This window comes from Canis lupus, chromosome 30 (assembly GCF_003254725.2).
Source record: "Canis lupus dingo isolate Sandy chromosome 30, ASM325472v2, whole genome shotgun sequence".
Classification (NCBI taxonomy): Eukaryota; Metazoa; Chordata; class Mammalia; order Carnivora; family Canidae; genus Canis; species Canis lupus.
In genome coordinates, this window is record NC_064272.1 from 38,698,310 (window position 1) to 38,723,159 (window position 24,850).

The following is a 24,850-nucleotide window of genomic DNA, read 5'->3' on the forward strand; positions in this document are numbered from 1 at the left end:
AAATAAAATCTAAAAACAAAAAAATAGGGATCTCTGGGTGGCACAGCGGTTTAGCGCCTGCCTTTGGCCCAGGGCGCGATCCTGGAGACCCGGGATCGAATCCCACATCAGGCTCCCGGTGCATGGAGCCTGCTTCTCCCTCTGCCTGTGTCTCTGCCTCTCTCTCTCTCTCTCTCTCTGTGACTATCATAAATAAATAAAAATTTAAAAAAATAAAAAAATAAAAACAAAAAAATAACAGTTTCAGTGGAGTGTGAGGGTGCAAGACTGGCTTGAGGGGTTTAAGAAGAGAAAGGGAGGAAAGAAATTTCAGGCAGCTAGTATAGATGGCTATTTTGAGGAATTTTGCTCATGCATGCAAAGAAATGGGGCAGTAGTTGGTGGGGGGAACTAGAGTGGAGAATCTATTTTTTAAAGATGTGGGTTGACTCTTTCCTCAGTACCCACAGCTTGTTGGATGCCATTCCAGTCTATTCTACTTCCATAAACTCCCAGATTTACTTCTCTCCAGCCAGTACCCTGTACTGTCTCAGGCTCTCATCATCTCACGTGCATGTATTGCACTGTACCCATTTTGCCACCAGTGGGGTCAGACTGGGAGCCACTGGCTGCAGCTCTCCCTTGCTGACTCTTTTCTTAAAGGAGGAAATTTGGGCACTTGGATGGAGAATGGATGCTGTTTGCCGAGCATGAGTCAGGGCCCAGGCAGAAAAGAGAGAACACACTCCAATTAGAATAATGTAAGGAAAAAAAAAAAAAAGAATAATGTAAGGAGAATTGAATAAAGAGACTTTGTCCTAAGGGAATGGGCAGGGTATAGGGAAACCACAAAGATTAGTGCTGTTTCCTGAGACTAGCAACTTGGGGGCTGTGTTACCCCTAGACTTGAAGAGGGTCACTGGAAGGGAGGGAATGGAAGATGCTGGTACTGTGTGGAAATGTCTGAGAGGCTCAAGAGAATTTTCCCCAAGAACCTGGAAGTAAGTATGGCTCCTAAGAGTTAGAAAAACCCACCCAGAACAGATGTGGGAGAAAGCCCAAGATGGTTGGTCTGTGAATGTGTGGCTGAGGTGTTTGGGAGCCAACTAAAGGCCATCAGGGTGGTGGCTGGACTGGGATCCTGGCTGGGTGAGCAGAAGTCCTATCGATTGTATTAAGGGAGCTAATAAAGGTAAAATGTGTACAACAGTGTGTGGCACTAACATCGCAGTTGCTGTTAGGCTCAGCTTGGGCAGAGGCTATGTGAATGAGGAGAGATCACAGAGAAGGGGTGTCCCAAAAGTAGCTGGGGGAGACCTACTCCAGCTCTGGTTGGAGGAGGAGGAGGACGATGACCCAAATGCTTAGAATCAGGGCTGGCCCTGTCGTGGAGGATGAGATCTCAGTGTTTCTTGGCTGAAAGACTTGTTACACCATCTCCTCATCCTCTCATGGGGTTTGGGGGGGGGGGGGAAATGAGTGGGGAAAATTTGAGAGGAAGACAAACCATGTAAGACTCCTAACTCTAGGAAACAAAGGGTTGCAGAAGAGGGGGTAGGTGGGGGAATGGGGTAACTGGGTGACAGGTATTAAGGAGGGCACACAACGAGATGACCACTGGGGTCCACTGAGCTAACCTGGTAACTGGGCTTCCTAAGGGGTGGCCCAGCCTGCCGTGATCCGTTGGTGCAAAAATTCAGGTCTGCCTGACAGTCGCATTTCTGTGTGCAAGTTGAATACCCGGCCTGGTAACTACCCCACCACGGTGAGCCCTCGGTAACGTATGCGATTGTCCGATCCCTGTGTTGAACACCTGACACTAATATAATATTGTATGTCAACTACAATTACAAATAAAGCTTTAAAACCTGGCCTTCTGGGGTTTGTACCTAAGCCTTTATTCAGGTCACATGTCAGCCCTGCAGAGGGAGTTGGATCTACTGGCTGTGCCAGTGAAATTGGGTTTTGGAGCCTTCTACCCCTCCCAACAGCCGAAGGCGCCCATGTTTAGCAGCTCCCCCTTGCGCCAGCTAATCCGCAACAAGTAGGAAAAGTCAGAATGAGGAGGAAGGAAGTTCTAGCTAGAACACGGCTCCAGGGCATGGCCTGGAAGAGGAGTAGGGGCTAAAGCCTCCGTCTCACCTCAGGCACCTCCTCTTCCGGGAAGCCTTCCTTGGTCCTTGCTCCACCCAGGCTGGGATAGGTGCCCTCCCAGGCACATTTCGTGGCACTGGTCCCGCTGAGTAGGGAGTTACCTGCCTACCTCTCCTGACTTCTGGAAGGTAGGGACGACATCTTATCTTTGTAGCCCAGGGGGCCTGATAGAGAATGATAACTCTGTGAACGCTCCTTTGAGTGCACGACTGAATGCATGAGCTCGACCCAGGACAGATAAATCACAGGTGGGGGGGGGGGGCGGCTGCACACCTGAGAGGGCACACTCCTGCGGGTTGTGTCCTAATCCCCAGGGCCGAGCGTGGCACGTGGCACCTGGCGCCCAGTGCCCAGAGTGCTCCAGGTGGGCTGGCCAAGGCTCCAGTGCCCCTTGCCTGTCTGCAGGCCCACGCACACCACCCTGCCCCCTTGCTCTGCTCGCTGCTCACGCCACAGAAAATCCAGTCCCGGGGCGGCACAGGGCACCCCGGAACGGGGCGTGCCTAAGCTTGTCCCCTGTGGCTACATACCTAGGGTCTTGTCCTTCCCTCCAAAGGAGGTCTCCCGCGGCAGGGGTGCTCCCAGCCTGGTGGCTACGGGATCGGAGCCTCAAGCTTCTTCCCAGAGGGCGCTGCTAGCTCGGGGGCTAGCTCACCCTGCCCCCCCCCCACCAGCGATCCCCAGGCTGCGCCCCGGCCCAGTTTCGCCCAGTCTCGCCCGAGTGGGGGTGGAGGAGGCAGGGGGACGGGAGAGCGGCGGCGGCGGCGGCGGTCGGGCGCCCTCCCTCGGCCCCTCCCTGGGGCTCGGCCGCCGCGGCCTCCCCGCCAGCCCTCACTTTGCAAACTTTCGGACTTTTCCTCCACTGCGTCGAGGGGAAGGCGGCGGCTGACGGAGCCCCGGGGGCGAGGCGGGCGGCGAGGGGGACTCTAGGCGCTCCGGCCAGGGGTCCCCGCGCGGGGGGCTCCTGGAGGCTCGGGCCCCTAACCTCGGCGGGTCGGGGAGCGAGCGCGAGCGCGGGGGGCCGGGGGAGGGGGTCCCCGCGGGGTGGGGGTGCTCCAGGAGCTCCGGCGAGGGGTCCCCGCGGGGTGGGGGTGCTCCAGGCGCTCGGGCGAGGGGTCCCCGCGGGGTGGGGGTGCTCCAGGAGCTCCGGCGAGGGGTCCCCGCGGGGTGGGGGTGCTCCAGGCTCTCCGGCGAGGGGTCCCCGCGGGGTGGGGTGCTCCAGGCGCTCGGGCGAGGGGTCCCCGCGGGGTGGGGGTGCTCCAGGAGCTCCGGCGAGGGGTCCCCGCGGGGTGGGGGTGCTCCAGGCGCTCGGGCGAGGGGTCCCCGCGGGGTGGGGGTGCTCCAGGAGCTCCGGCGAGGGGTCCCCGCGGGGTGGGGTGCTCCAGGCTCTCCGGCGAGGGGTCCCCGCGGGGTGGGGGTGCTCCAGGCGCGCGGGCCCCTAACCTCGGCGGGTCGGGGCGGGCGCGGGGGCCGGCGGGGGGGCGGAGCCGGGCCAAAGCGCCGCGGAGTTCGCCCGAGTCCCGGCCGCCGCTCCTCCCTCCCGCCTCTCCCACCCCGCGCCGCCCCCTCGGCTCTTCCCTCCTCTCTCCGGACGCCGCCTCCCGGAATCCCTTTTCTCTGTTGTTTTGGAGCTAGGTCCTCGCTGGCGGCGCCGAGGGGCCGCGGGCGCGCGACGCGGAGGCGGGCGGGGGCACGGGCCGGGGCAGTGGCCGCCGCCCCCCGGGGACCCCGGCCGCGCGGACCCGGAGCGCCACCGACCCCGCGCACTGCCGCCCCGGGGCGCGCCCTCCGGCTCCCGCGGCGGGGTGACCCCGGGCCGGGCTCGGACTCCGAGCGGGCCCGCAAGTGCTGCGGAGCCGGCGGACAAAAGAGGCCGCTCAGCTGGTGGCCAGAAGTGCCGGGGCGCCTCGTCGCGCCCCCTCCGTCCTCGGAGTCGGGGGCTCGGGCGGGGAGGGCGCCGGGGTCGCCGAGGTGGCGGCCTGTTGTGTAAGCCTCAGTGCTTGTTTCCCCCCCGCCCGGCTCGTTGTGAAGCCGGACACATCCACCCTTGGACTGGATTCAAGAGGCTGCTGTTTTCTCCATGCTCCTCTTGGATTTTCTGGATTTTTGAAAGCCCAGTGGCCCCGGAGGAGGAAGAGGAAGGAGGAAGGAGCAGATCTGCAGAGGAATGTGAGAGCCTCCCGGCGGAGAAGCCAGGGAGAAGCCAGGAGCCGAGCCGGGAGCCAGAGCTGCCTGGGTTTCTGCAGCCGCGGTCTGGGGGTGACTCGCTTCTATTTCAGAACATTGTTCCAGTGGAAAGTGTCAAGTTCTTGCCCTCTCCGAGCTGGTTTCTCCGAGTCACTTGACTTTTCTTCTGCAAGTGGGAGGAAGGAGAGGGTGCCGGGTCTGGGCTGCCGGGGAGGAGGGAAGGAGGACCGTGGACATGATCCCTCTCTGCTCGCAGGAGTGTGTCGGAGACTTAATAGGGCAGGCGAAGGGCCGAGGACATCGCGTTGAATAGGGGGAGGCTACCCAGCGTCTGGGGGTGCCAAGACCCCAGCTCCGGAGCTAAGAGACTGAGCTGCTGCGACAGGCCCCAGCTCCGTCCTGGCCAGGACCCGGCCCTCCTCCCTCTCCCGCTGGGCCAGCCATGGCGCTGAAAGGCCGAGCCCTCTACGACTTCCGCAGCGAGAACAAGGAGGAAATCACCATCCATCAGGACGAGGACCTGGTCATCTTCAGTGAGACCTCGCTGGACGGCTGGCTGCAGGGCCAGAACAGCCGCGGCGAGACCGGGCTCTTCCCTGCCTCCTACGTGGAGATCATCCGCTGCGGCGCCGGCTCCAGCCCTGCCGACTACCCCGGCAGCCCAGGCCCTCTGGGCACGCAGGTGAGCTCGTATGACGGCTCCGGCTCCGGCTCCGGCTCCGGCGTGGCCAGCCCTCCCAGGAGCGCCGGGGGCAGCGGCTTCCTCTCCCACCAGGGCAGCTTCGAGGAGGACGATGATGATGACTGGGATGACTGGGACGATGGATGCACAGTGGTGGAGGAGCCTCGGGCTGGCGGGCTGGGCACCAACGGGCACCCCCCTCTCAACCTCTCGTACCCCGGTGCCTACCCCAGCCAGCACATGGCCTTCCGGCCCAAGCCGGCCCTGGAGCGGCAGGACAGCCTGGCGTCTGCCAAGCGCGGCAGCGTGGTGGGGCGCAACCTCAACCGCTTCTCGTGCTTCGTTCGCTCCGGAGTGGAGGCCTTCATCCTGGGTGACGTGCCCATGATGGCCAAGATTGCGGAGACGTACTCCATTGAAATGGGCCCTCGTGGCCCCCAGTGGAAGGCCAACCCCCACCCGTTCGCCTGCTCAGTGGAGGACCCCACCAAACAGACCAAATTCAAGGGCATCAAAAGCTACATCTCCTACAAGCTCACGCCTACCCACGCCGGCTCGCCGGTCTACCGGCGCTACAAACACTTTGACTGGCTTTACAACCGCCTGCTGCACAAGTTCACGGTCATCTCGGTGCCCCACCTGCCGGAGAAGCAGGCCACTGGCCGCTTTGAGGAAGACTTCATCGAGAAGCGGAAGCGCCGGCTCATCCTCTGGATGGACCACATGACGAGCCACCCAGTGCTGTCCCAGTATGAGGGCTTCCAGCACTTCCTCAGCTGCCTGGACGCCAAGCAGTGGAAGATGGGCAAGCGCAGGGCGGAGAAGGATGAGATGGTGGGTGCCAGCTTCCTGCTCACCTTCCAGATCCCCACGGAGCACCAGGACCTGCAAGATGTGGAGGACCGTGTGGACACCTTCAAGGCCTTCAGCAAGAAGATGGACGACAGCGTGCTGCAGCTCAGCACCGTGGCGTCGGAGCTGGTGCGCAAGCACGTGGGGGGCTTCCGCAAGGAGTTCCAGAAGCTGGGCAATGCCTTCCAGGCCATCAGTCATGCCTTCCAGATGGACCCCCCCTTCAGCTCTGAGGCTCTCAACAGCGCCATTTCTCACACGGGCCGCACCTATGAAGCTGTGGGTGAGATGTTCGCCGAGCAGCCCAAGAATGACCTCTTCCAGATGCTCGACACGCTGTCCCTCTACCAGGGCCTGCTCTCAAATTTCCCTGACATCATCCACCTGCAGAAAGGTAAGAGCCACCGTGGGCGGGACACCCTCGCGGAGTCCGCGCTCTGCTGGGCACCGGGGATGTGAGGATGGCCGAGGGCAGGGGGCAGCCCACCTAGTCTTCCTGCCTCGTCCCTTCGTCCCCCCGTGTGTCGGGCACCTGCTGCCCGGCAGCTGCTAGTCTAGGTGCCCGGGTGCTGTCGTGGGCGGCTCTGGTCCCTGGCCTCACGGTGCTCGCTGCTTTACCTTTTGTCGTCTGTTTCTTTGTGCATCGTTCATGTTTCCCGTCTCTGTCTCATTTGCTCATCTACGCATCACGCGCTGAGCGTGAGTCTGGGAACACGGAGATGACTGGGGCCCAGGCCTTGCTCTTGAGAAGCCCACAGGCCCGTGGGGGACATGGACACAGATAACAGGAGCACAGAGTGCGGCCTGTCTTCCCACTCCTCTGCAGCTCCTGGTGGCCTCCGAGCCTGTTCTTCCCACCCGACACCCTATCTGTGTGCGGGAGGCTCCCGTCCCCATTTTGCAGATGAAGGAGCTGGTGTCCACAGAAGGGTGGCTGCACAGAGAGGCCGTGTCCTGGCTGAGACTGTCCCTTCCTCCTGCGCCTCCCCGAGGACATGAGAACACGTCCATCCGTGTTGGCTAATTCCCAAGCCCAGCTGTGTTTTCAGTTCTCAGGGCCCCCCCACCCCGTCCGTGGGGGCAGAGGCAGGATGGGCCTCTGTCTGTCACTGTTGGGCTGTCAAGGAACTGCCAGGGAAGTGACTCATCCCGGGTCACCTAGGGGTGCCCGGGCTCGTCCAGGGGAGGAATGAGGGTTCGGGGCACTACCCTCCTGGCCCATCCAACTTCCCCCCCTTCCTGAACCTGGCTTCTCTTGCCTGAGCAGTGAGTTAGGGGCGGACCTGGCAGGTGGCTGAGTCCCGGGGACAACAGGCAGGGCAGATGTCAGGAGAGAGGTGTGGTCCTCCCTGGGGCTGCAGGGCCCTGCAGGGCGTGGGGCTGGCTCCCTGGCCCCTAGGCCCTGAAGTCAGGCCTGGCTTCGCAGAGTTTTCCTCTGGGTGGGGCACGGAGGCAGACTCTGGACTGAGCCTGGGGGGACAGCAGACGCCACCGGCTGCCTCGGTGTGCAGGAGAGCCGGGAGTAAGCCAGCCCTCCTCTTCTTTACCAGGAGGGTGCCTTCTAGAATTCTCCGTCTCCCAGGCTCCTTTCTCCCCTCGCCTTCTCTTCCTCCTTCCTTCCCTGCCCTTTTATCTCACCTCCATGTTCCTGTCCTCCTCCTTTCCCTCTTCTTTCAGCCTCAGGAGACACCAGCCCTGCGTTGAGTTTTGGCTGTGTCCCCAGTTTGCTGTGCACTCCCGGGAAGTGCCTTCCCCTCTCCGGGCCTTGGTTTCCTGATCTAGAAAACAAGGGAGGGGAGAGCGGTGCACTCCCACGAGGGAGACTCCTGGGGGGATCTGGTGAGACCGAGTGATGCATTAGAGCGCCCCGAGCTCTGGGCGGGGTACGCGGGGTGGCCTGCCCGCTGGCCAGTGCGACAGGTGTGTGCCAACAGGTGTGTGCCGGGCGGAAGTGTGCGGGGCCTGGGAAAGCTGGTTCAACCAGCTTGGATGGCGTGTTTCTGTGGGCGGTGGCGGGAAGCGGGGCGCGCGGGGGCAGAAGACGCCGGCCCGGGGCCCCCAGGGTTGCCTTGCCGGGGAAGAAGTGAGGCCGCGGCCCTTCTGACTCCAGCGGACACGGAGCTGCGACGTCCCCCGTTGCAGACTGAGGCTTTCCCGGCCGGCTGTCCCGTGGGCTGCTGCGTCCTCGCTGGCAGAGGTGGGGTCCCCCCCACAAGGCCGCCCCCCCACCCTGAGGGCCGCCCCCCCCCCGCCCTGAGGGCCCCTCCGGGCCGCTCCCCCCCAGGGCCCCCCCCCAGAGCCCCTCCCCACCGGGGCTCGCGGTCCCTGCGGCTGGGCCTCTGGCGGACCCAGAGCTGGCGGGTCTGGGGGTCCCGGCCAGATGGGGGCCGTGGGGCTGCGGGCTGGCTGTGTGCGGGGGCCCTTCCTCGGAGGAAGGAGCGGGGAAGCTGGGCCTCAGGTCTCCAAAGTTCTGTCTGTCCATCCAGACGCCTGAAAGATGGCAAGTGTGTGGCGGCGGCCCTGGGAGGAAGGAGGCGGGAGGCTTCGGTGGGGCCAGGAGGCCGGTCGGGACAGATGCTGCCCCTGAGATGACCGAGGGGCTCTTACGCCTCAGGGTCCCCCTTGGTAAGGTGGATCATGGAGTTGGCTTGGCACCAAGATGAAGCCACAGTCTGTCTGTCCGCCGGCACCACGCCTGGAGCTCAGTCTGGGGGTCTCCTCGGAGAAGAGGGATTGTAGAAGTCGCCAGTCTTGGGGGTGCCAGGGGCCCCAGGAATAGTCACCCTGGGACAAAGGGAAACGGTGTGCGTCCAGGGCCCACCCTGAGAGCCAGCCAGGGCAGGGGAATGGCCGTGGTTCCCTGCATTTTACGGGGTGCAGTGAGGTGGGATGATGGGCAGGAACTGGGGCCCAGGGGTGTCTGACTGCACAGCTGTGCCAGACAGATGGGGTGAGGAGCTCCCCAAGGGATGGGTGCACGGGAGAGACGAGGGAGGCTGGGTGCCCTGGCACCACTAACTCGGCTGGCAGGCCTGGTGGGCTGGCGGCAGCCCAGGGCTGCAGAACGCACCTGCAGTGGCCTTGGGACTCCCAGGCTGGCCAAGGCACAATGTCCCCTGCAGGACCAGTGCTTGCCTGGGGGACAAGTGGGTCTGAACTCTGTGCTCTGGGCCATCGTCTCATCCTCCCTCCACCTCCCCTCCTAGGCTTCCGTAAGCAAAGAGAACCCTAACCAGCCACTACCAGCTGGTGCTTGCTGTGACTGAGAAGCAGTCTGCACACGTCACCTGTAGCATCTCGGGCCCTTATTCCGTCAGGTGCTGTCCTAAGTACTCCATGCAGATGAGCTCGAGGGAACCTTAACTATGTTATAGGTTGGGCGGCACCATCGTCCTGTGTTCCAGATATGGAGACTCAGAAGCACTGTCGCACTGAGAGCAGTTGCCAGTAACATCAGACCTGGTCTAGCCTGTCCCGTTTGACAGCTGGGTGACCTTTAGCCCAGGCAAGAGCAGTGGCTTGCTGCAGGTGACACAGCTGGGGCCAGGACTCAGACTTCTCACCCCTGACCTCAGAGAGGCGGGGACGAGATGGATTGAGCTTAGGGAATATGCCTGGGACCCTGGGGCTCTGGGACACCAACCTCCTTTCCTGGTTCCTAGGATCCAGTCTATAGGACACCTGCCAGGGCCGAGGCTCCTTTGGGTCCCGAGCTCTCAGGTCCAGTCCTACACAGAGTGTTAGGGGGGGCGCTGGACAGGCCTGAGCCCTGACTCCCGGCCTGTCTCTGGGGTACGTTAATGTTAGCTGGTCCCAGCCCCAGATCTGAGTCACAGGGTGGAGAGGTGATGAGGAGCAGGGTGGGACCTCTGCTTTCCCCCGCCCCCCACAGCTTCTATCCCCTGTCCCTGGCCCCCTGCCTGTCTGTGGATACCTAGCAGTTGCAATAGGTTCACTTCTATTATCTGGGCCTCTGTTTCCTCATCAACAAAAGGAGCCTTTCCTTCTTCCGAGCCAGAAAAGCCCTCTTGGATACAGATCCATCCCCACTGCACCCTGAGTTTTTAGGCAGATGGAATCCAAGCTAGTTAGTGGCTCCCCTTCAGGTAGGTTCTTTGTCCGTTATCTGGGGGCCCGACACAAATAGGGTGACCTGGGTGACCTGGCATGGGCTCCATGCAGTAGGCATGGTATCCGCCCCCCAGCTGTGGAGGGTTACCTCTGCCCCAGGCATCCCCTATGTATGGGGCACGGCAGAGGCTGGGGGCCCCTAGGCAGGCCTTCCCGGACGGGGCCTCAGTTTTCTCTGTACAAGGTGGGGGGTGGGCATCTGGCCTTTAGGACCTCTTTAGCCCTGAAGTCTCTTGTTGGGTCCTCGTGCTGGGCCTTGGGCTGATCTCTCTTTTGCTGCCCAGACCTGGGCAGTTGGGATGAAACAGGAGGCAGGAGGTGGTTTGAGGAAGGCGGCAGGACTGTGTGGGTGCAGAGCTGGTGAGTGCAGAGCTCTCTTGAGAGCTGTGTGAGCGGCCCCGGAGAGTCCGCAGACTCATGTCTGTCTGCCCCAGATGCCCCCGTTAGGCCCTTGCTGGCCATTTTGGGTGCTGCTCCTTCTAAAGGCCTCGGGAGTTATTTCCAACATATAGAGCCCTGGGCCTGGCACCGTAAATGACCAAGAAAAGGATCTTGAACGCATCAGACACCTTGAGTGAGAGTAGAAGGGGCACATCTTGAAGGCCCCGCCGCGCTGTTGGGGGGTGTCGTCCGGCTCGCCCCGCCTTCCTACAGCCTCTCTCTGCTTTGCGCAGTGGGGTCCCTACAGCCCGCGAGGAGCACCCGCCCGACGCAGGCAAGCCGCCCCCCTCCCGGCAGCGGCGCCCACCGCCTTCGATGCAGTCAGTCAAGTGCCTGTTAGTTCAGAGCTGAAATCCATTCACAACTGCTTGCTGATTCATTCAGACTCTTCTAAATTGGGTCCCCTGCCCAGGATCGTCCTCCGCCCCCCATCTGTCACCCGCTTGTTACCGGGCCCCCTCGGTCCCTTTCGGCTGGCGTGAGGAGGGGCAGACCTGTTCGTGGGGAGACCCACACAAAGGAGGATAGCAGGTGCTGTTTCAGAATCAGCAGTGTAATGGGGGTGGGGGCACCGTGGCGAGGGGCTGGGAACCCCACCTAGGGGCGCCGCAGGGGGCTCTCGTGTGGAGGAGGGGCCTGAGTCTGGCTGGGGGCCTTAAATCATGCATAGAGACCTAGCAGGCTGAGATGTGGCAGGAGGCACAGGCACAGGGCGAGTCTGACGAACGTGGGGTCGGTGTGGGAGGGGTGCACGGGCAGCCTGCGGAGGGCCCCCGGCTAGGCAGGTGGGCGGGGACCTCCGTCTGCAGGCAGCAGGGGGCCAGGGAGGGTCTGGAGCTTTGGGTGCCTGGGGTGGCTGTCCTTTAGGTACTGTGGGGCGGCTCTCAGAGGCTGGGCCTGAGCGGGAGCCCCTTGGGGGCCTGTTGCAGCAGGGCAGCGGGGAACGGGGTGAATCAGCTGGGCAGACGCGGCCCTCGCTCTCCCATGGGCTAGGCCTGGTCCGGGCGCTGCAGGCCTTGAGCTCACAGGCCAGAGCAGGCAGGCAGAGCAACCGCAGGCTGGTAAGAGCTGGGGCGGGTGGAGGCCCCGGGAACACGGGAGGCGCCCCATGCAGAGGGGGCTCGGGAAGGCTTTCTGGAGGAGCTGATGTCTGAGCTGATTAGGAGCCAGTGTGAGAGCCGAGGCCTGGGTTGGGGAAGGACAGCCCCGTCCTGGACCTCGGGTCAGCCCGCAGGGCAGTGACGGGCTGCAGTTGTGGGCTGCTGGCAGTGCCCCGGGTTGGGAGGGAGGATGTGCCAAAGGTGGGGGTTGGGGGATGTCCTGGTGGAGACATCCAGGTGGCTGTTACCGAGGGGGCTCACGGAGGGTAGAGGGCGCAAATGCGGGAGACCAGAGCCCTAACTTCCCTTGTCCTCCTCCACTGTACCTGTGCCAGGCGCCTTCGCCAAGGTGAAGGAGAGCCAACGCATGAGTGACGAGGGCCGCATGGCGCAGGACGAGGCAGATGGCATTCGTAGGCGCTGCCGCGTGGTGGGCTTCGCCCTGCAGGCCGAAATGAACCACTTCCACCAGCGCCGCGAACTCGACTTCAAGCACATGATGCAGAACTACCTGCGCCAGCAGATCCTCTTCTACCAGCGGGTAGGCCAGCAGCTGGAGAAGACGCTGCGCATGTATGACAACCTCTGATCATGTGTACCCGGCCCCCACCCTGCACCCGGGCCTGGTCGCTGCAGTGCACTCTGCTCTCTAGACCTCCCACAACTAGTAGGCTGGGAGGGTCGGGCGGGCTTTGGAGGAGTCATGGGTCCCCCTGGGGAAGTCCCTCAGCCCTTCGAGGTAGGGGCACGGCAGGGGTGAGATCGGGGTTGGGAACCTTCTAGGCCAAGGCCTGGGCTGCTGGTCAGTTGCTTGAGGACAGGCCACGGTCTTAGCCTCCCCTAGAACCCACAGTACTTGCTCGCCTGGCCGCCACCCCCTCGCTCACTCAGTAGGTCCCGGGGCCCGCTCGGCCCTGTGTCACATGCTGGGTAACAGGGCTGCGACATGCCTGCCCTCAGGGAGTCAAGGTGGGCTCCGACACAGAAACAGACAAGGGCAAGACGCAGGGACTGATGATAAACAAAGGCCTCCTGGAAGCGTTAAGAAAGAGCCACTCATTCCGCTGGCCAGGGAAGGCTCCAGAGAGTAGGTGACATGTGCGTAGTGTCTTGGAGAATGACAAGGACCTGCCTGACAGTGAAGGGGGACAGTAGATTGGGTGCAGGAGAGTGGGGGCATTCAGAGGAGAGGAATAGTGTGTGAAGACATGAAAACACCCCCTCTTCTCTCCCTTATCTCCCCAAGTCAGCTTGATGCCCCTTGGTGGGGATTGTGGCCTCGTAGACGGGAGGGATCTTCCTCCCATTTCCCTGTCCCTGCCTTACCTTGTCCCCCCAGGAGGAGCTGCGAGCCAACTCCCTCCCGACTCCCCTGCACCTGCTGAGCCTCCACTCGCCCTTGGTTAGGGGACCATGCAGCATCTTTTCCCTGGGCTCAAGGTGCTGAGACAAGCCACTGACCCCGGGACCCCGGTGGCACCTTTCTGGAGAGGACACCCAGAAGTTACCAGATATTTGAGTTCACCAGCAACAGCTCTCCACATTCCGAGCAGGCTCGGGCTCCAGGCTTCCAAGGTCCTTGGCCCCAGTGAATCCTGGGATCCTTCCTATTGCACAGAGGGAAGGTCAAGGGAAAAAGACAGGGTCTGGCTTGCCCACTGCCCCAGTAGTCCTGGGCCCACACGCCCATGGCCAGCCTCACTGTGATGTCAGCCCCGGCTCCCTCCCCAGCCAGCGTGTGCTGTCTCCCACCCATGTTTACATCCTTAAGGGGGCTGCTCCCCACCCCCCAGGCCAGGGTGTGGGCCACCGGGCTTGGGGGAACTGACAGGTGCCACTGCTGGCCTCCCCAGGAGGTCATGGCCACTCCTGGCTCCTGCTGCTTCAATCTTTTATCTTTCTTGTTTTCTTGATAAACCTTTTGCAATGAAGACAACAACAGCATGGCTTTTTTTGTTTGTTTGGATCCCAAAGGGATTTAGGGTGGGGGGAAGGATGAAATCCTGAGTGTCCCTGGGAGCTATTAGACCATGAGGTCTCGGTGAGCACAAAACCTCTGAACTTGGGTGGGGGGCACTGTGCTTCTGGCAGGTGCTAGCTGGGGAGCTGGAGGTGGGCCCCGGCTGGACACATGCTTCCCAGCCCTCACTCAGTCTCATATGGGTGGAGTCCTGCTGGGAGTTCGAGGGCTGCTGAGCAAGAGCGCGGAGGCCAGGCTCCAGGACAGTCTCCCCGACGGGGCTCTTCTCCCTGGGCGGGGGCCCCCAGAAAACCCTGCTCCAGGAGAGGTGGGAGGGGCTCGGAGCCCGTGTCCTTCCCCAGGCGGTCCAGGGCACCCAGTTCCTGGTGGCTTCTGTGATGGAGACTGAGGAGAACCCTTCCCCGCAGGCTGGGCCCTCAGTGGGGTCCCAGTTAGGATGGGCGGGAGCCCGTTCCCGCGCAGGAGGGAGGGGTAGCTGGGAAAACCTTGGCTGTCTTTCAGGGCCAGGGGGGCCGGTGGAGGGTAGGGCTGGCAGGGTCTGGGCATCAGAGGACGCGGTGACCAGGCCTGGGGCCAGGGCCTGGAGCAGCGAGCGGGCTGAGGAACGGCGGGTGCGGTGGGGAAGGGCCGCCAAGCCTCCCGGTTCAGGGCAGAGCATCCTCAGAGGACCTTCTGGAACAGGCCCTTGGCCCTGGGTCAAAATTAGGTCAGCTTTGGGACTTTCTGTGGAATTCCCCTCCCTCCTCCCGGCCCTCCTTCCTTTATTTTCCACCACCCACCCACCCAAGGACCTTCCTGCCCGAACCTCTCCTCCGCTCTGGCCTCCAGGTGGCCTTCTGCGGCCCTCCTCGCGGTGGGGCAGTCTCCTCACGGAGGGCTGAGGGGTGCTGGGCATGGCTTGCGTATCCCGTAGCGCCTGGACAGTCCCCCGGGAGTGGCGTTGCCCTCTCGTGTCCCTTCCTGGGGGGGCAGGAGTCACTGCCCGGGCTCCGGCCTCAGGTGAGGGAGGTGGTCTGACACTTGACGCAGAAGGGCCTGCGGCCTAGAAGAGTCTCGAAGTGAAGTCTGGGGACTGGCCGGGTCTGTGGCATCGGGGCCGTGCAGCCCGGGGCAGGCTCCTGCACCGGTGCCGTCCCCTGGGGTTGCTGCAGGTCTTGGGGGCAGCTGGCCGGGGCCCCTCTGGAGGGGCGTGCGGGGCATCCCGGCCACGGTGGGCCTGCCGGCTGCCTCCCTGCTTGCCAGGCGGGTGTTCCGGGCTGACCGGGCCCCGCGGCCTCCAGAACGCCCCGCCCTCCCCCCAGCTCCGAGGGGTGGAAAGCATGGCCTCTTCCTGCCCGGGCCAGTATCGGGACCTGGGGTGGAGGTGACCCGAATCTCTGATGCCCAGTCCTGGCCCAGCCGCAGAAGGAGTCTGCTTTGTGGCCACACGAGGGGGTGGGGGCGGAGGGCAGCCCGGGCGCCCGGGGGTGGGGGGAATCACCGTGCCACCTGCTACGGCTGCACCACGACCAGAGGGGTGGCCGGCAGCCGGGTCGCCCCAGAGCCTGCTCAGCACCACTCCTCCATCCAGTGGCACCGCTGTACCGCCCTCCACACGTCCACATGGTCATAGAGAGGGCCACCCAGCCCCAAGCTGCACAGCCACATGCAGCCACACACCCTGCAGGGGGACATAGGCCACACCTGGCCGTCTGCACTCAGAGGCACGGTCCTGTGCTCAGAGAGTGCACTCCCGGCCACGGCACCGTCCACACACGTGTCATCCCTTCACTGGTCACACCGTGTCCTCACTCATGACTTCGTCCCGGTCCTACCTGCACAGAGTGGCACACACACACACACACACACTCAGACGCACAGCCACAAGTCACACATGCTCATAGCAAATGTGTTACACGTGGACCTGCTTCTAGCCTGCACCTGTAGCACCTCCTGGCATCAGCCATCATCTGCCACTGGCACTGTCCAGGCGGGGAACCTGAGGTCCAGGGAGAGGTGGCAGCTGGCTGTGTCACCCAGTGAGGCCAGAGGATGTTGAAGGGCCTGAGCCCAGCTCCCAGGACCTCTGCGGCCGGTCCCAGGGCCAGTCCCCACTGCCTCGGCAGGCCCCTGGCTGAACCACCCGACAAAGCTCATGCAGCTCCGGTCTGTCCAGCCAGAGCTGAGGCCGCGGCGTCTGTGTGAGCAGGAGCCAGGACACAGTGGGCAGGCCCAGGCCTGGGCGGGAGGAACATTCCTGCACCATCTCCTCCCCAAGCATGCGAGGACCGGGCCCGCCCTGCCTGCCTGCCCGCTGACTCAGGCCTCCAGGAGCCAAGCCCGCTTGTCCCCAACCCCCCCAGTCTGCTTCCATTCCAGTTCTGCTCCAGGATGGCTCCGGGGGCTGGGCTGGCGACGAGGAGCCCTGGCGAAAGCCGTGGAGAGAGATGACAATCGCCTCCCCCAGATGGAGCTCAGCAGGGCTCGTCGTGCAGCCTGGTCCCAGGGTTCAGGATGGTTTAACACAAGCCTTTTTTTCCCCTTGGTTCTGTTTTGTTAGTCAAGCCCCAGTGCAGTCTGGGCTGTTGAAAAAGCCTTTTTGGTCCTCCCGGCAGCCCTGGTAGGCATCATTGTTCCATTTTACAGACGAAAGGACTGAGGCTTGGCTGGGGGCGGGGATGGGCCTGACCCATGATCACACAGTGAGACAGGGCGGAGCTGGACTCGAACCCAGCTCCCTGACATCTTTCCTCAAAGTCTTGATTGACTCACTTAGGTCCGAATGGAAAGGGGCCGCAAGAGCTCTGCTCCGGAGGTGACGGAATGGAAGGCTGGCAAACGCGGAGGGCTGGCGGGTGGGGCGAGTCCTGCCGCCCCAGGGACGAAGAGGCTGACGACAGCCCTACGCGGTGGCCGCGGCCTTGACCCGGGATCGCCCCTTACAAAGGAACGTATGTGAGCGGCGTCGCCTCATTTCTCTGCGACTGACCAGAATTTCTGGGTTGCGTTCTCACGGCCTCACGTGGTTCAAGAGGAATCCCAAATCAGTTTGGGGCCCCTCCTTTCTTAGGGGGTGCATTTAAGTTTTGGGGGGATGGCACATTTGGAGAGGGTGGGCGGGGCTCCGGCTCTTTGAATTTTAGAAGCTGAATCCCACAGCCCGTCACACACACACACACACACACACACACACACACACACACATAAAACTGTGCCTCTTTCCGCCTCAAAGGCTATTCAGATACACCTGTTTCAGTTGGCTTCGGTTCATTACTTGGCAATGCCTTGTCTGGCAGATATTTACATTTTATTAATTTTGATTTTGTCTTTTTGTATCTTGCTACTTTTTTTTTTTTTTTGCCCCCTGCAAATGTTGTTGTGGGTTCTTGCAGATTCCTGGAGCATGGCATGGGGCCTGTGGGACCCACCATGGTCCTAGGTTAGCACTGGACCCTTTGGCCATCGTACCCTTATTCTCTTTCTTCCTACCGTCTGCTCCTTAGGTCCCCATCCTGACGCGTCTGTGGGTCTGACCTTAGTTCTGTTTTGAGCACGTAGGCCCCCCTCAATCATCCCTATACCTGTAGACCTCAGGGAACCTCAGGGAACTGCCAAAAGTCCCTTCTGTGGCCTGTGGTCCCCCCAGGACTCATGGCCAGCATTCCATAGCCCCCAGCACATGCTCAAGCACAAGAAGCTCTGGGAGGCTCTAGAGGTCCTATGCAACCCTTTGTCATCTGGGGTCTGGCTGCCGCCTCGGGGCTCTACCTGGGAAGGGGCCCAGGTCCCGGCAGCTCCTGGATCTCCCAGCCTCTGGGGCTTCTGCACTCTCTCGGCACCCGCAGCACCGCGGCAAACACTGGGCAGCGAGTATTTCGCAACCAGTCTGCATGCAAGAGATTATCAACATCATTTTACAGAGCAGGAAGTGGGGCCCTGCAAGGGAGGTGCTAGAGTGGCCGAGCTGGTGTAGGATAGTACCCAGGTCAGGGTCGCCCCAGCTGGGAGGCAAATCGTTGGTGCCTGAGGTAGGACTTGGCCTCCTGGAGGCACGTGGAGCCTCTTCTGGGCTGCCCTGGTCTCCCTTGCTGCTATTTTGGCAGGAATGTGATGGGCGGGGGCAGCGGGAAGCTCCCCTAGACAGCCCTGCTGCCCCCAGAGAGCAACAAGCCCCCTGTTTCCTTTCTCTCCACCACCCAGAGGCAGGGCCCTGGTATTGGCTGCAGTGGCTGAGCCCTGGTGCGAATCCTACCCTACATGTACTTGGGATGTTCTGGGAATATTTTCTTAATTGCTTCATGCTTCCATTTCTCTATTTGTAACAGGAGGTCCAGATGGCTCTTAGGAGGATTACGTGAGCGAAACACATCGGCTGGACAGTGCCCGCACGTGGCAGGTGTTCAGTAAGGAGGAGCTGGGATACCAGCCTCTTAGCAGAGCCTTAGAGCAGCCCCAGAGAAAGGCTGGGCCGAGAGTATTGTTACCCCACTTGATAAGTGAGAAAACTGAGTGAGTGAGTGAGACCTCGAAGGCCACATAGTGGGTAGGTGGCAGGGCTGGGCCGGGGACTAGGCCCCTGACCTCCTCCAGACCTTGAGCCTTGCCCCGTGGTGCCACCATGACTTCACAGGGAGCGGACCCCTTGGGGCTTCCTGGCCGTCACGGTAGTTGTCAGTCCAGGGGCGGGGAGTCCATCGGGCCATTCACTGGCTGTCACATACACCGTGAGTGTGCAGGAGAGAATGGCCCGAGAGTTCAGAGATGCAGGTTCGTGGTAGGCCTTCCCCGGGTAGATTCGGGGACCTCAGGCAAGGCCACTACTCAGTCTTAGTCTTCCTCAACTGATTTGACGGTTGTCACGGTTATACTGGGGCATGAGTTCACGAGTGTGGGCACGGGGCTGCTCCGGGTGGGCCGCACCCTCAAAGCCACACAGGCTGGCAAGGGGCGGGGGGGTCCCAGCACGACGGCTCAGGCTGAACGGCTGCTACATGGTACTACATGCTGGGTGTCGGGCTCAGTGACTCCCCCGAGTTATCTTGTCCCCAGGTGCCTGCAAGGTGAGAGTGACTGCCAACGTTTCCCAGCACACAGAGGCTCAGAGGCACAGAGTCACCTGTGCAAGGCCGTGCGGCTGCTCCGCGCACGGAGGCTGAGGTCTCCTGGGCACAGAGCCGTGCCCTTCCAAGGCTGACAGGCTGGGCAAGGTGGGGGCAGCTGTCCTGCCTCGGAGTGACGCACGAGTGCTGGGAATGGAGGGGAGCGCGGAGACGGGCGGCCAGTGGCAGGTATTGGCCGGCGGTGGCTGCGTGCCTTCGGGTCAGCAGGTGGAAGGGCAGAGGGCTTGGCCCGCAGAGAGCGCCGAGCAAATATTTGTTGACTGATAATTTTCTGTAGGGCCTCAGGCTGGAGTGTGGGAGCAGGATCGGCCTTGGAGGAGAGGGCCGGGCACAGAAACCAGGAGTGGGGGTGAAGCACAAGACACAGGCGTCTGCAAAGGAACTGAGTCAGGAGCCTCCTTGCTTGAGGGGCCAGCGTGGGGGGCGAGAGTGAGGCTGGGTAGGGAAATGCTAGGACGGGGTCTGGGGAGTGGCGAGGCTGCGTTGAAGAGGATGGGGGGCCCTGGCCCGGGGCTGCCATGTGGGGTCGGGTGCGCGGGGGGAGTGGGGTCTGTGCCCGTGCCTGGCATCCCAGAGTGCGCGCACCTGCCCGTGTGGCCGCTGAGCTCCGGGCACTGTGTGGCCTTGTGCTTGTGTGCGGGTCCCCGGGTGGAACTCTGTCCCCACAGGCATTGAGCCACCTGTGCTTTTCCCTGTGCTCCCTGTGGAAGAGGCCGCACCCCTGGGCCTGAGGCTCAGGGCCACACTTGCAGTCGCGCTGAGCTCCTTTCTCTCACAGTCCACGTCCGTCCCTGAGAAAAGCCTTGTTAGCTCCTCCAAAGCCACCTGTGTCACCGTCTCCATGCCAGGCCCAGGCCACCGCCGTGCCAGTCTGGGCAACTGCCGCGGCCTTCAACCTGTTCTGCTTTCCTGACCAGCCCCTGCTGGTCCAACAGGGGTCAGGGTGATCTTTTAAGACCGTATTCTGGGGGCGCCTGGGGTGCTCAGTCCATTAAGTGTCAGCCTTCGACTCAGGCCCTGATCCCGGGGTCCTGGGACCGAGCCCCACGTTGGGCCCCCTGCTCAGCCGAGCGTCTGCTTCTCCCTCTGCGCCTCCCCCCAACTTGTGCGTGTGCTCTCTCTTTCGATAACATCTTGAAAAAAAAAAAAAAAAAAGACTATTCTAAATCCAATCGTGTCTGACCCTGCTTTCAACCTCTAGGGCTTCCTGCCTCCGAGGGCCTGTTCTGATGGCGCCTTGGACCCCTGTCCCTTGGTTGCAGAATTCCAGACCCGCTGTACTCGTGGCCACTCCTCACGTGAGCCCAGCATGCTTATACCTCAGGGCCTTTGCATTTGCCGGCCCTTTGGGTTTGGAATGGTCTTCCTCTCCGACGTTTGTGTGCTTCGAACCTCAGTTAATTCAGGCCATTGCTTAAGATGTCACCTCTTTGGAGAAGCCTCTGACCATCTAGAGTCTTCCCCGTCCTGGTCCCCTCGCCACGCCATATGTTCTTCCTTTTATTACCAACTGATAACTGTATACATGTATATTTCTTTTTAAAAATTTTTTAAAAATATATTTATTCATGAGAGACAGACACACACACACAGAGAGGCAGAGACATAGGCAGAGGGAGAAGCACGCTCCATGCAGGGAGCCCAACGTGGGACTTGATCCTGGGTCTCCAGGATCACGCCCTGGGCCGAAGGCGGCGCTAAACCGCTGAGCCACCCGGGGGTCCCCTACCTGTATATTTCAAACAAACACAAAAATAGAGAAACTAGTAGGTTCCCCTGTGTCTGTATGTCAGCTTCAGCAATGGGTAACCCTGGCCAATGTATTTACTCCCCACGTCCTTTGCTTCCGGCGAACTCCAGGCATCACACGTTCTCATCTGCAAATAAGTGCTTCTGTGCAAAAGTTAGATTTCAAATATATCTGTTAGGAAGCAGCCTCGGGGGAGCTGGTGCCCGTCTCGCTGGTGCCGTGGCTCCGGGGCCCAGCACGGTGCCTGGCTCACACGGCCAGTGGGGGCGTGTGCGGGGCTGTGGCTCAGATCTCTGGGGACGGTGGCGTGTGGGCTGTGGTTTGCACAGGCTGGCCGCCGTCAGGGCATCCGAACACGCCGAGTGCGCTGCCGCGGTCCTGCGAATACGCGGCGCGTGTGCGTGTGTGCGCGTGTGCACGTCGCTGCAGCAGCTGGTGGCTGAAAGCGCGCTTCCTCCCTGACACCATCTCCCACACACCCAGAATCCGGGGACTGGCTCTTGCAGGGCGCGTGAGAGAGGGTGGGAAGGATGCAAGCTCCAGCCCCCGCTCACTCCTCCAGGGGGCCGCTCCGAGGCCAGGGTGGCCTTCCCGGCTCGGAGGCTGTGCCAGCCCAGGCGCCAGCAGGCCGCCTCCTCCCGCCCTGGCCCCGAAGCCCCGCCCAGCTGGGTGGCACTAGCCGGGGGAGGCGGTGGTATTCCCACTGGGCTGACTCCTCACGCTGCCCGGGTGATCCCCGTCTTGAAGCCGCTCAAACTGGGGGGGCACCTGGGCGCAGAGTCCTGGCCAGTGCGGAAGAACTTGCTCCTAGCCCCGCAGCAGCTGGACTCCAGGGGGCTACTCCCCGTCAGACCCGGAGTTCCCCAGGAGCTTCTCGGCCTGCTCCCCAGCCCCGGTCCGCTCCAGGGCTCGTCTCCTCGTCCCTCTGGCCCCACGTCTCCTTGGCCCTGCCCTCGTGTCCGCTTTAAGCTTGGCACTCCCTGTCCTTCCCTCGCCGGGAAGCCCCTGTGTCCTGGGCACCCCTAGGCCCACCCTGCCTCCCGCCCTGCCCTCCTCCACCCGCCAGGCAGGTTCCCTGCGGTCAAGGCTCCACCTCGCGGAGGTCCGGATCAGTGGGGGTGGGTGGAGGAAGGGAGGTGCCAGCTTCTAGCCAGAACTCGACCCCTCCTACGCACCTCAGTCTCCCTGCCAGAGCCCAGCAGAGGAGAGTGCCTTGTTGCCCCTCTTGGGGGGTGGGGGAGGGAGGATGCATTCGGCCCTCCAGGACCCAGCGCTTACTATGCGCCAGGCTCTGCGATGGCTGTAATAAATTGTAGTAATAACAATAATGTCAATTTGAACATTTATTAAGCTTCTATAATATGCCGGGCAATTCAATAATAACCACCATTATAGCAGTGCTGATAATAATAGTCAGCATTTATTGAGCATTTACTATGTGCCTGGTGCTGTTCTAAGAGCTTTGCCACAACACTGACCCTTTGGAAAGCAGCCTCGGTCGGTCGCACTGCTTCCACGGGGTCTGATTCAGGTGCGGGGCGGTGGGGGTGGGGGGACGCTGACCAATCTCGTACCATTCAGGGCACCAGTGACGACAGGAGGCGGGGCTGGGGGCAGAAAGCAGCTCTCCCAGGCCTGGCTCTGTGCTTTCCAGGGTCGCACGTCCCATCCACAGGGGGGTGGACTTGTCCAAGCTCCTCGGGCAGACGCAATCACCATTGGTGCCCTCCCTCCTTTAGTTTATGGGTTTTATCCCCAGACTGAGGTTCTCAGGGCAGCTCATGGGGCAGAGGGGCTGAAGTCCGGGGGCCTGGAACCTTCCGGGGTCCACAGGCCCCACCCCAGTTGCCTAGTCCAGGAGCCGCGCCCACAGGGCAACCCTTTAGCAGGGCTGACTCAGGAGGAGGCCTTCGCCCTGACTCACAGCCTTCCAGGAGTGCTCGGCTCCAGCAGCCTCACCCCCTGCCTGCTTGCTCAACAGTCCTGTAGAAAATGCTCCACCTTCTCCAACAAGACCCAACAGGGTTCTCCCTGCTGCTCTCTGGTTCTTGGGAGGTCTGTGCCCCGGCCAGCCTGTCTGGCATCCCTGGATCTCACACACTTGCCCTGATGCCTCTCTAGGGGCTGGAATCTCAGTGCCGAAAGATGCATCTTGGGCATCCAGAAGGGTTTTGAGCTTCCAGGAGGTCTGCTGTGTGACTGTGAAGGTCCCCTTCACTCCTCTAAGGATGGCACCCAGACCTCTGATTGAATGCAGGGTCCTCTGGGTCAGGTAAAGGTGGAGCACCTGGGGCTCAGCTCTGCTGCTGCCCCTGAAGGTTGGCATCAGGTGAGGCCTCCGGTAGTTAGAGCAGCTGGCACAGTGGCCTGGGGCTCCTGGAGGCTCTGAGGAGGAGCTGTCGGCCGGGGAAGCCTGAGTGTAAGGGGGTCTGGGTTGTCTCCTCCTCCTGTCCCATGGAATCAGTGTGATCCCATAGGGGGTGGGCTCCCACATACAGTGTGGTCACAATGTTCTGTCCAGGTGCTTCTGAGCAGCTAGGCCCCAGGTATCTGGCAGGAGAGCATCACAGGTGAGTACAGAGGAAGAGAGGGGTGAGTGCTGAAGAGCCTGGCAGGGACAGACTGCTCCTTAGAAACTTAGGACTTGGGGTCAGGCCTGCCAGAGCCCTGGAAGGGGTCTGGGGGCCAGAGCAGCAGTTGGGAGCCGTGCTAGCACCCCTGGGGATGAGGGAAGCCAGGATACGGGGTCTGGGGGGATTGATGGTTAGAGACCCCTTAGACTGCGGGAAGGGAGGGGCTGTATTCTGGCAAGAGATGTTTACTGGACATCTGCTATGTACCTAGCCCTGGGTCTGGCTGGACAATGCCCTGATGGGCACAGAGCATTGAACTATGGGTATTGCTGGGGACTCGGCCACCTGGGAGGGGAGGGCGGTTAGGGGCCGCCAAGGCACTCACGGCACCAGGGCTGGGGGAGGCAGCATTTGTTCTGGGGGCCAGAAGGGACAGTCGGTGGTCCAGCCTCTCTTCCTTCCCACCCCTCTGCAGGACAGGACAGGACAGGACAGGACAGGACAGGGTGCTCTCGGAAGCCCCTCCCCTCCTTGTTGGCCAGGCCTGGGCAGTGGCCTGACAGGCAGCTCCTTTCCCCCTCCTCTGCTGGCTGCTGCTGCTCTACTGTGGGGGGCACCCGCTGCACTTACTGGGAACCTTGGCTGCACCCCTCCTCTGGCCCCCCCCTGCAGGTACAGCCCGGACAGGTGGGGAGGGAGGGACCAACTGCACTGCAGAAGGCAGGGTGGTAGGGGGCTCCCGCCCTCTCCAAGGAACTGGTCTTTGGGAGGTAAGGAAGGGAGCGGGCTTCTTCTGCAGACCCTCCCCACTGGATCAGACCTGGCTACCAGCCTCGTCCTCTGCTTCCCTCTTGCCCTCAGTGGAGGCCCCTAGAGCAGGAACCCCCACAGCAGAACCCTATCCCCCAAATCTGCAGGGGCTATAGGGACCTCAGAAGAGTGTGGGGAAGAAGGACGGACAGCTCGCACTGGCAGACAGAGCTCTGGCCCTGGATCACCGGGTCTGACCTCCTTGTAGCTCTGTCACTGACTTACTATGATCTTGGTCCGGTCCCTGCCTCTCGCAGCTCCGTTTCTTCAATTAGAGGTCAAGGGGGAGGACTTAAGTCCATGTGTCTTAAACTCTACTGTTTGTTAAAATGCAGAGTCTGATTCAGCAGATCTGGTGTGAGGCCTGAGAGACCTCATTTCATTTCATTTCCTTTCTTTCTTTTTTTTTTTTTTTTTTTTAAGGATTTTATTTTTAAGTAATCTCTCCACTTAAGGTGGGGCTCGAACTCACAACCCTGCGATCGAGTCGCATGCCCATCCGACTAGCCAGCCGGGTGTCCCAGGAGTTCTTATTTCTAAAAGTTCCCGTGATGCTCCTGGTCCATGGACTGCACTTTGAGCAACAAAGCCTTTGACAACCCATCTAGTTTGGGCCTTCAGGACCCAGAGACTGGGTCGCTTGAGCCCTCTGTGACCTCACGAGGCCTTGGTATTAGCTCTAGGCTTTGGGCTAACAGAGCTGGGAGTGCCCAGGTTGGAGGGCATGGGAGCCCCTCAAGCCCCCCGCTGAGGCTGTGTTTGGGTAGGAAAGTCCCTTGTTGGCCACTGGTTGATTTAACCAAGAGTTACTTTTGTCTTTAGGGGGTCCTGCGACCTCTGCATTGTGACGGAGCGCAGCACAACCCACACTTATCCTGCTGGCCCTCTGAGGCTGTGGCTTGCTTTTTTTTTAGAGAGAGAGGGAGCATGTGTGGAGGCGGAAGAGCAGAGGGAGAGGGAGAGAATCTTAACCCCGGGCTCCGTGCTCGGTGTGGAGCCTGACTTGGGGCTTGATCTCACACCCTGACATCATGACCTGAGCCGAAATCCAGAGTTGGATGCTTACCTGACTGAGCCACCCGGGTGCCCCTGCGGAGCTGGCGTCCTTAAT

General features: G+C 61.5%; 1 protein-coding gene across 4 annotated transcripts; it reads left to right on the forward strand.

Annotated features, from left to right (window-relative positions):
- The first annotated feature begins 4,017 nt into the window (after positions 1-4,017).
- Positions 4,018-24,790, forward strand: SNX33 (sorting nexin 33). Of its 4 annotated transcripts, XR_007407322.1 has the most exons (4): positions 4,018-6,248; positions 11,862-12,067; positions 16,263-24,502; positions 24,654-24,790. XR_007407322.1 is itself a non-coding variant. In XM_025472110.3 (3 exons), exons 1-3 carry the CDS (start codon positions 4,763-4,765, stop codon positions 16,443-16,445), a joined length of 1,875 nt encoding a protein of 624 aa, XP_025327895.3. In that variant the 5' UTR covers positions 4,018-4,762; the 3' UTR covers positions 16,446-24,790. The 4 variants fall into 4 exon arrangements, 3 of the variants coding, with proteins under 3 accessions (XP_025327895.3, XP_025327896.3, XP_048960241.1); XM_025472110.3 differs by having other exon boundaries at positions 16,263-24,790; XM_025472111.3 differs by lacking the exons at positions 16,263-24,502; positions 24,654-24,790 and adding an exon at positions 12,866-13,467 and having other exon boundaries at positions 4,020-6,248.
- Positions 24,791-24,850: the final 60 nt, after the last annotated feature.

Coding starts and splice junctions, on each gene's coding strand:
- SNX33 (XM_025472110.3), top strand. CDS start 4,763: ATGGCGCTGAAAGGCCGAGCCCTCTACGACTTCCGCAGCGAGAACAAG. Junction 6,249..11,861: donor CATCATCCACCTGCAGAAAG/GTAAGAGCCACC, acceptor TACCTGTGCCAG/GCGCCTTCGCCAAGGTGAAG. Junction 12,068..16,262: donor AGATCCTCTTCTACCAGCGG/GTAGGCCAGCAG, acceptor TGACTCACTTAG/GTCCGAATGGAAAGGGGCCG.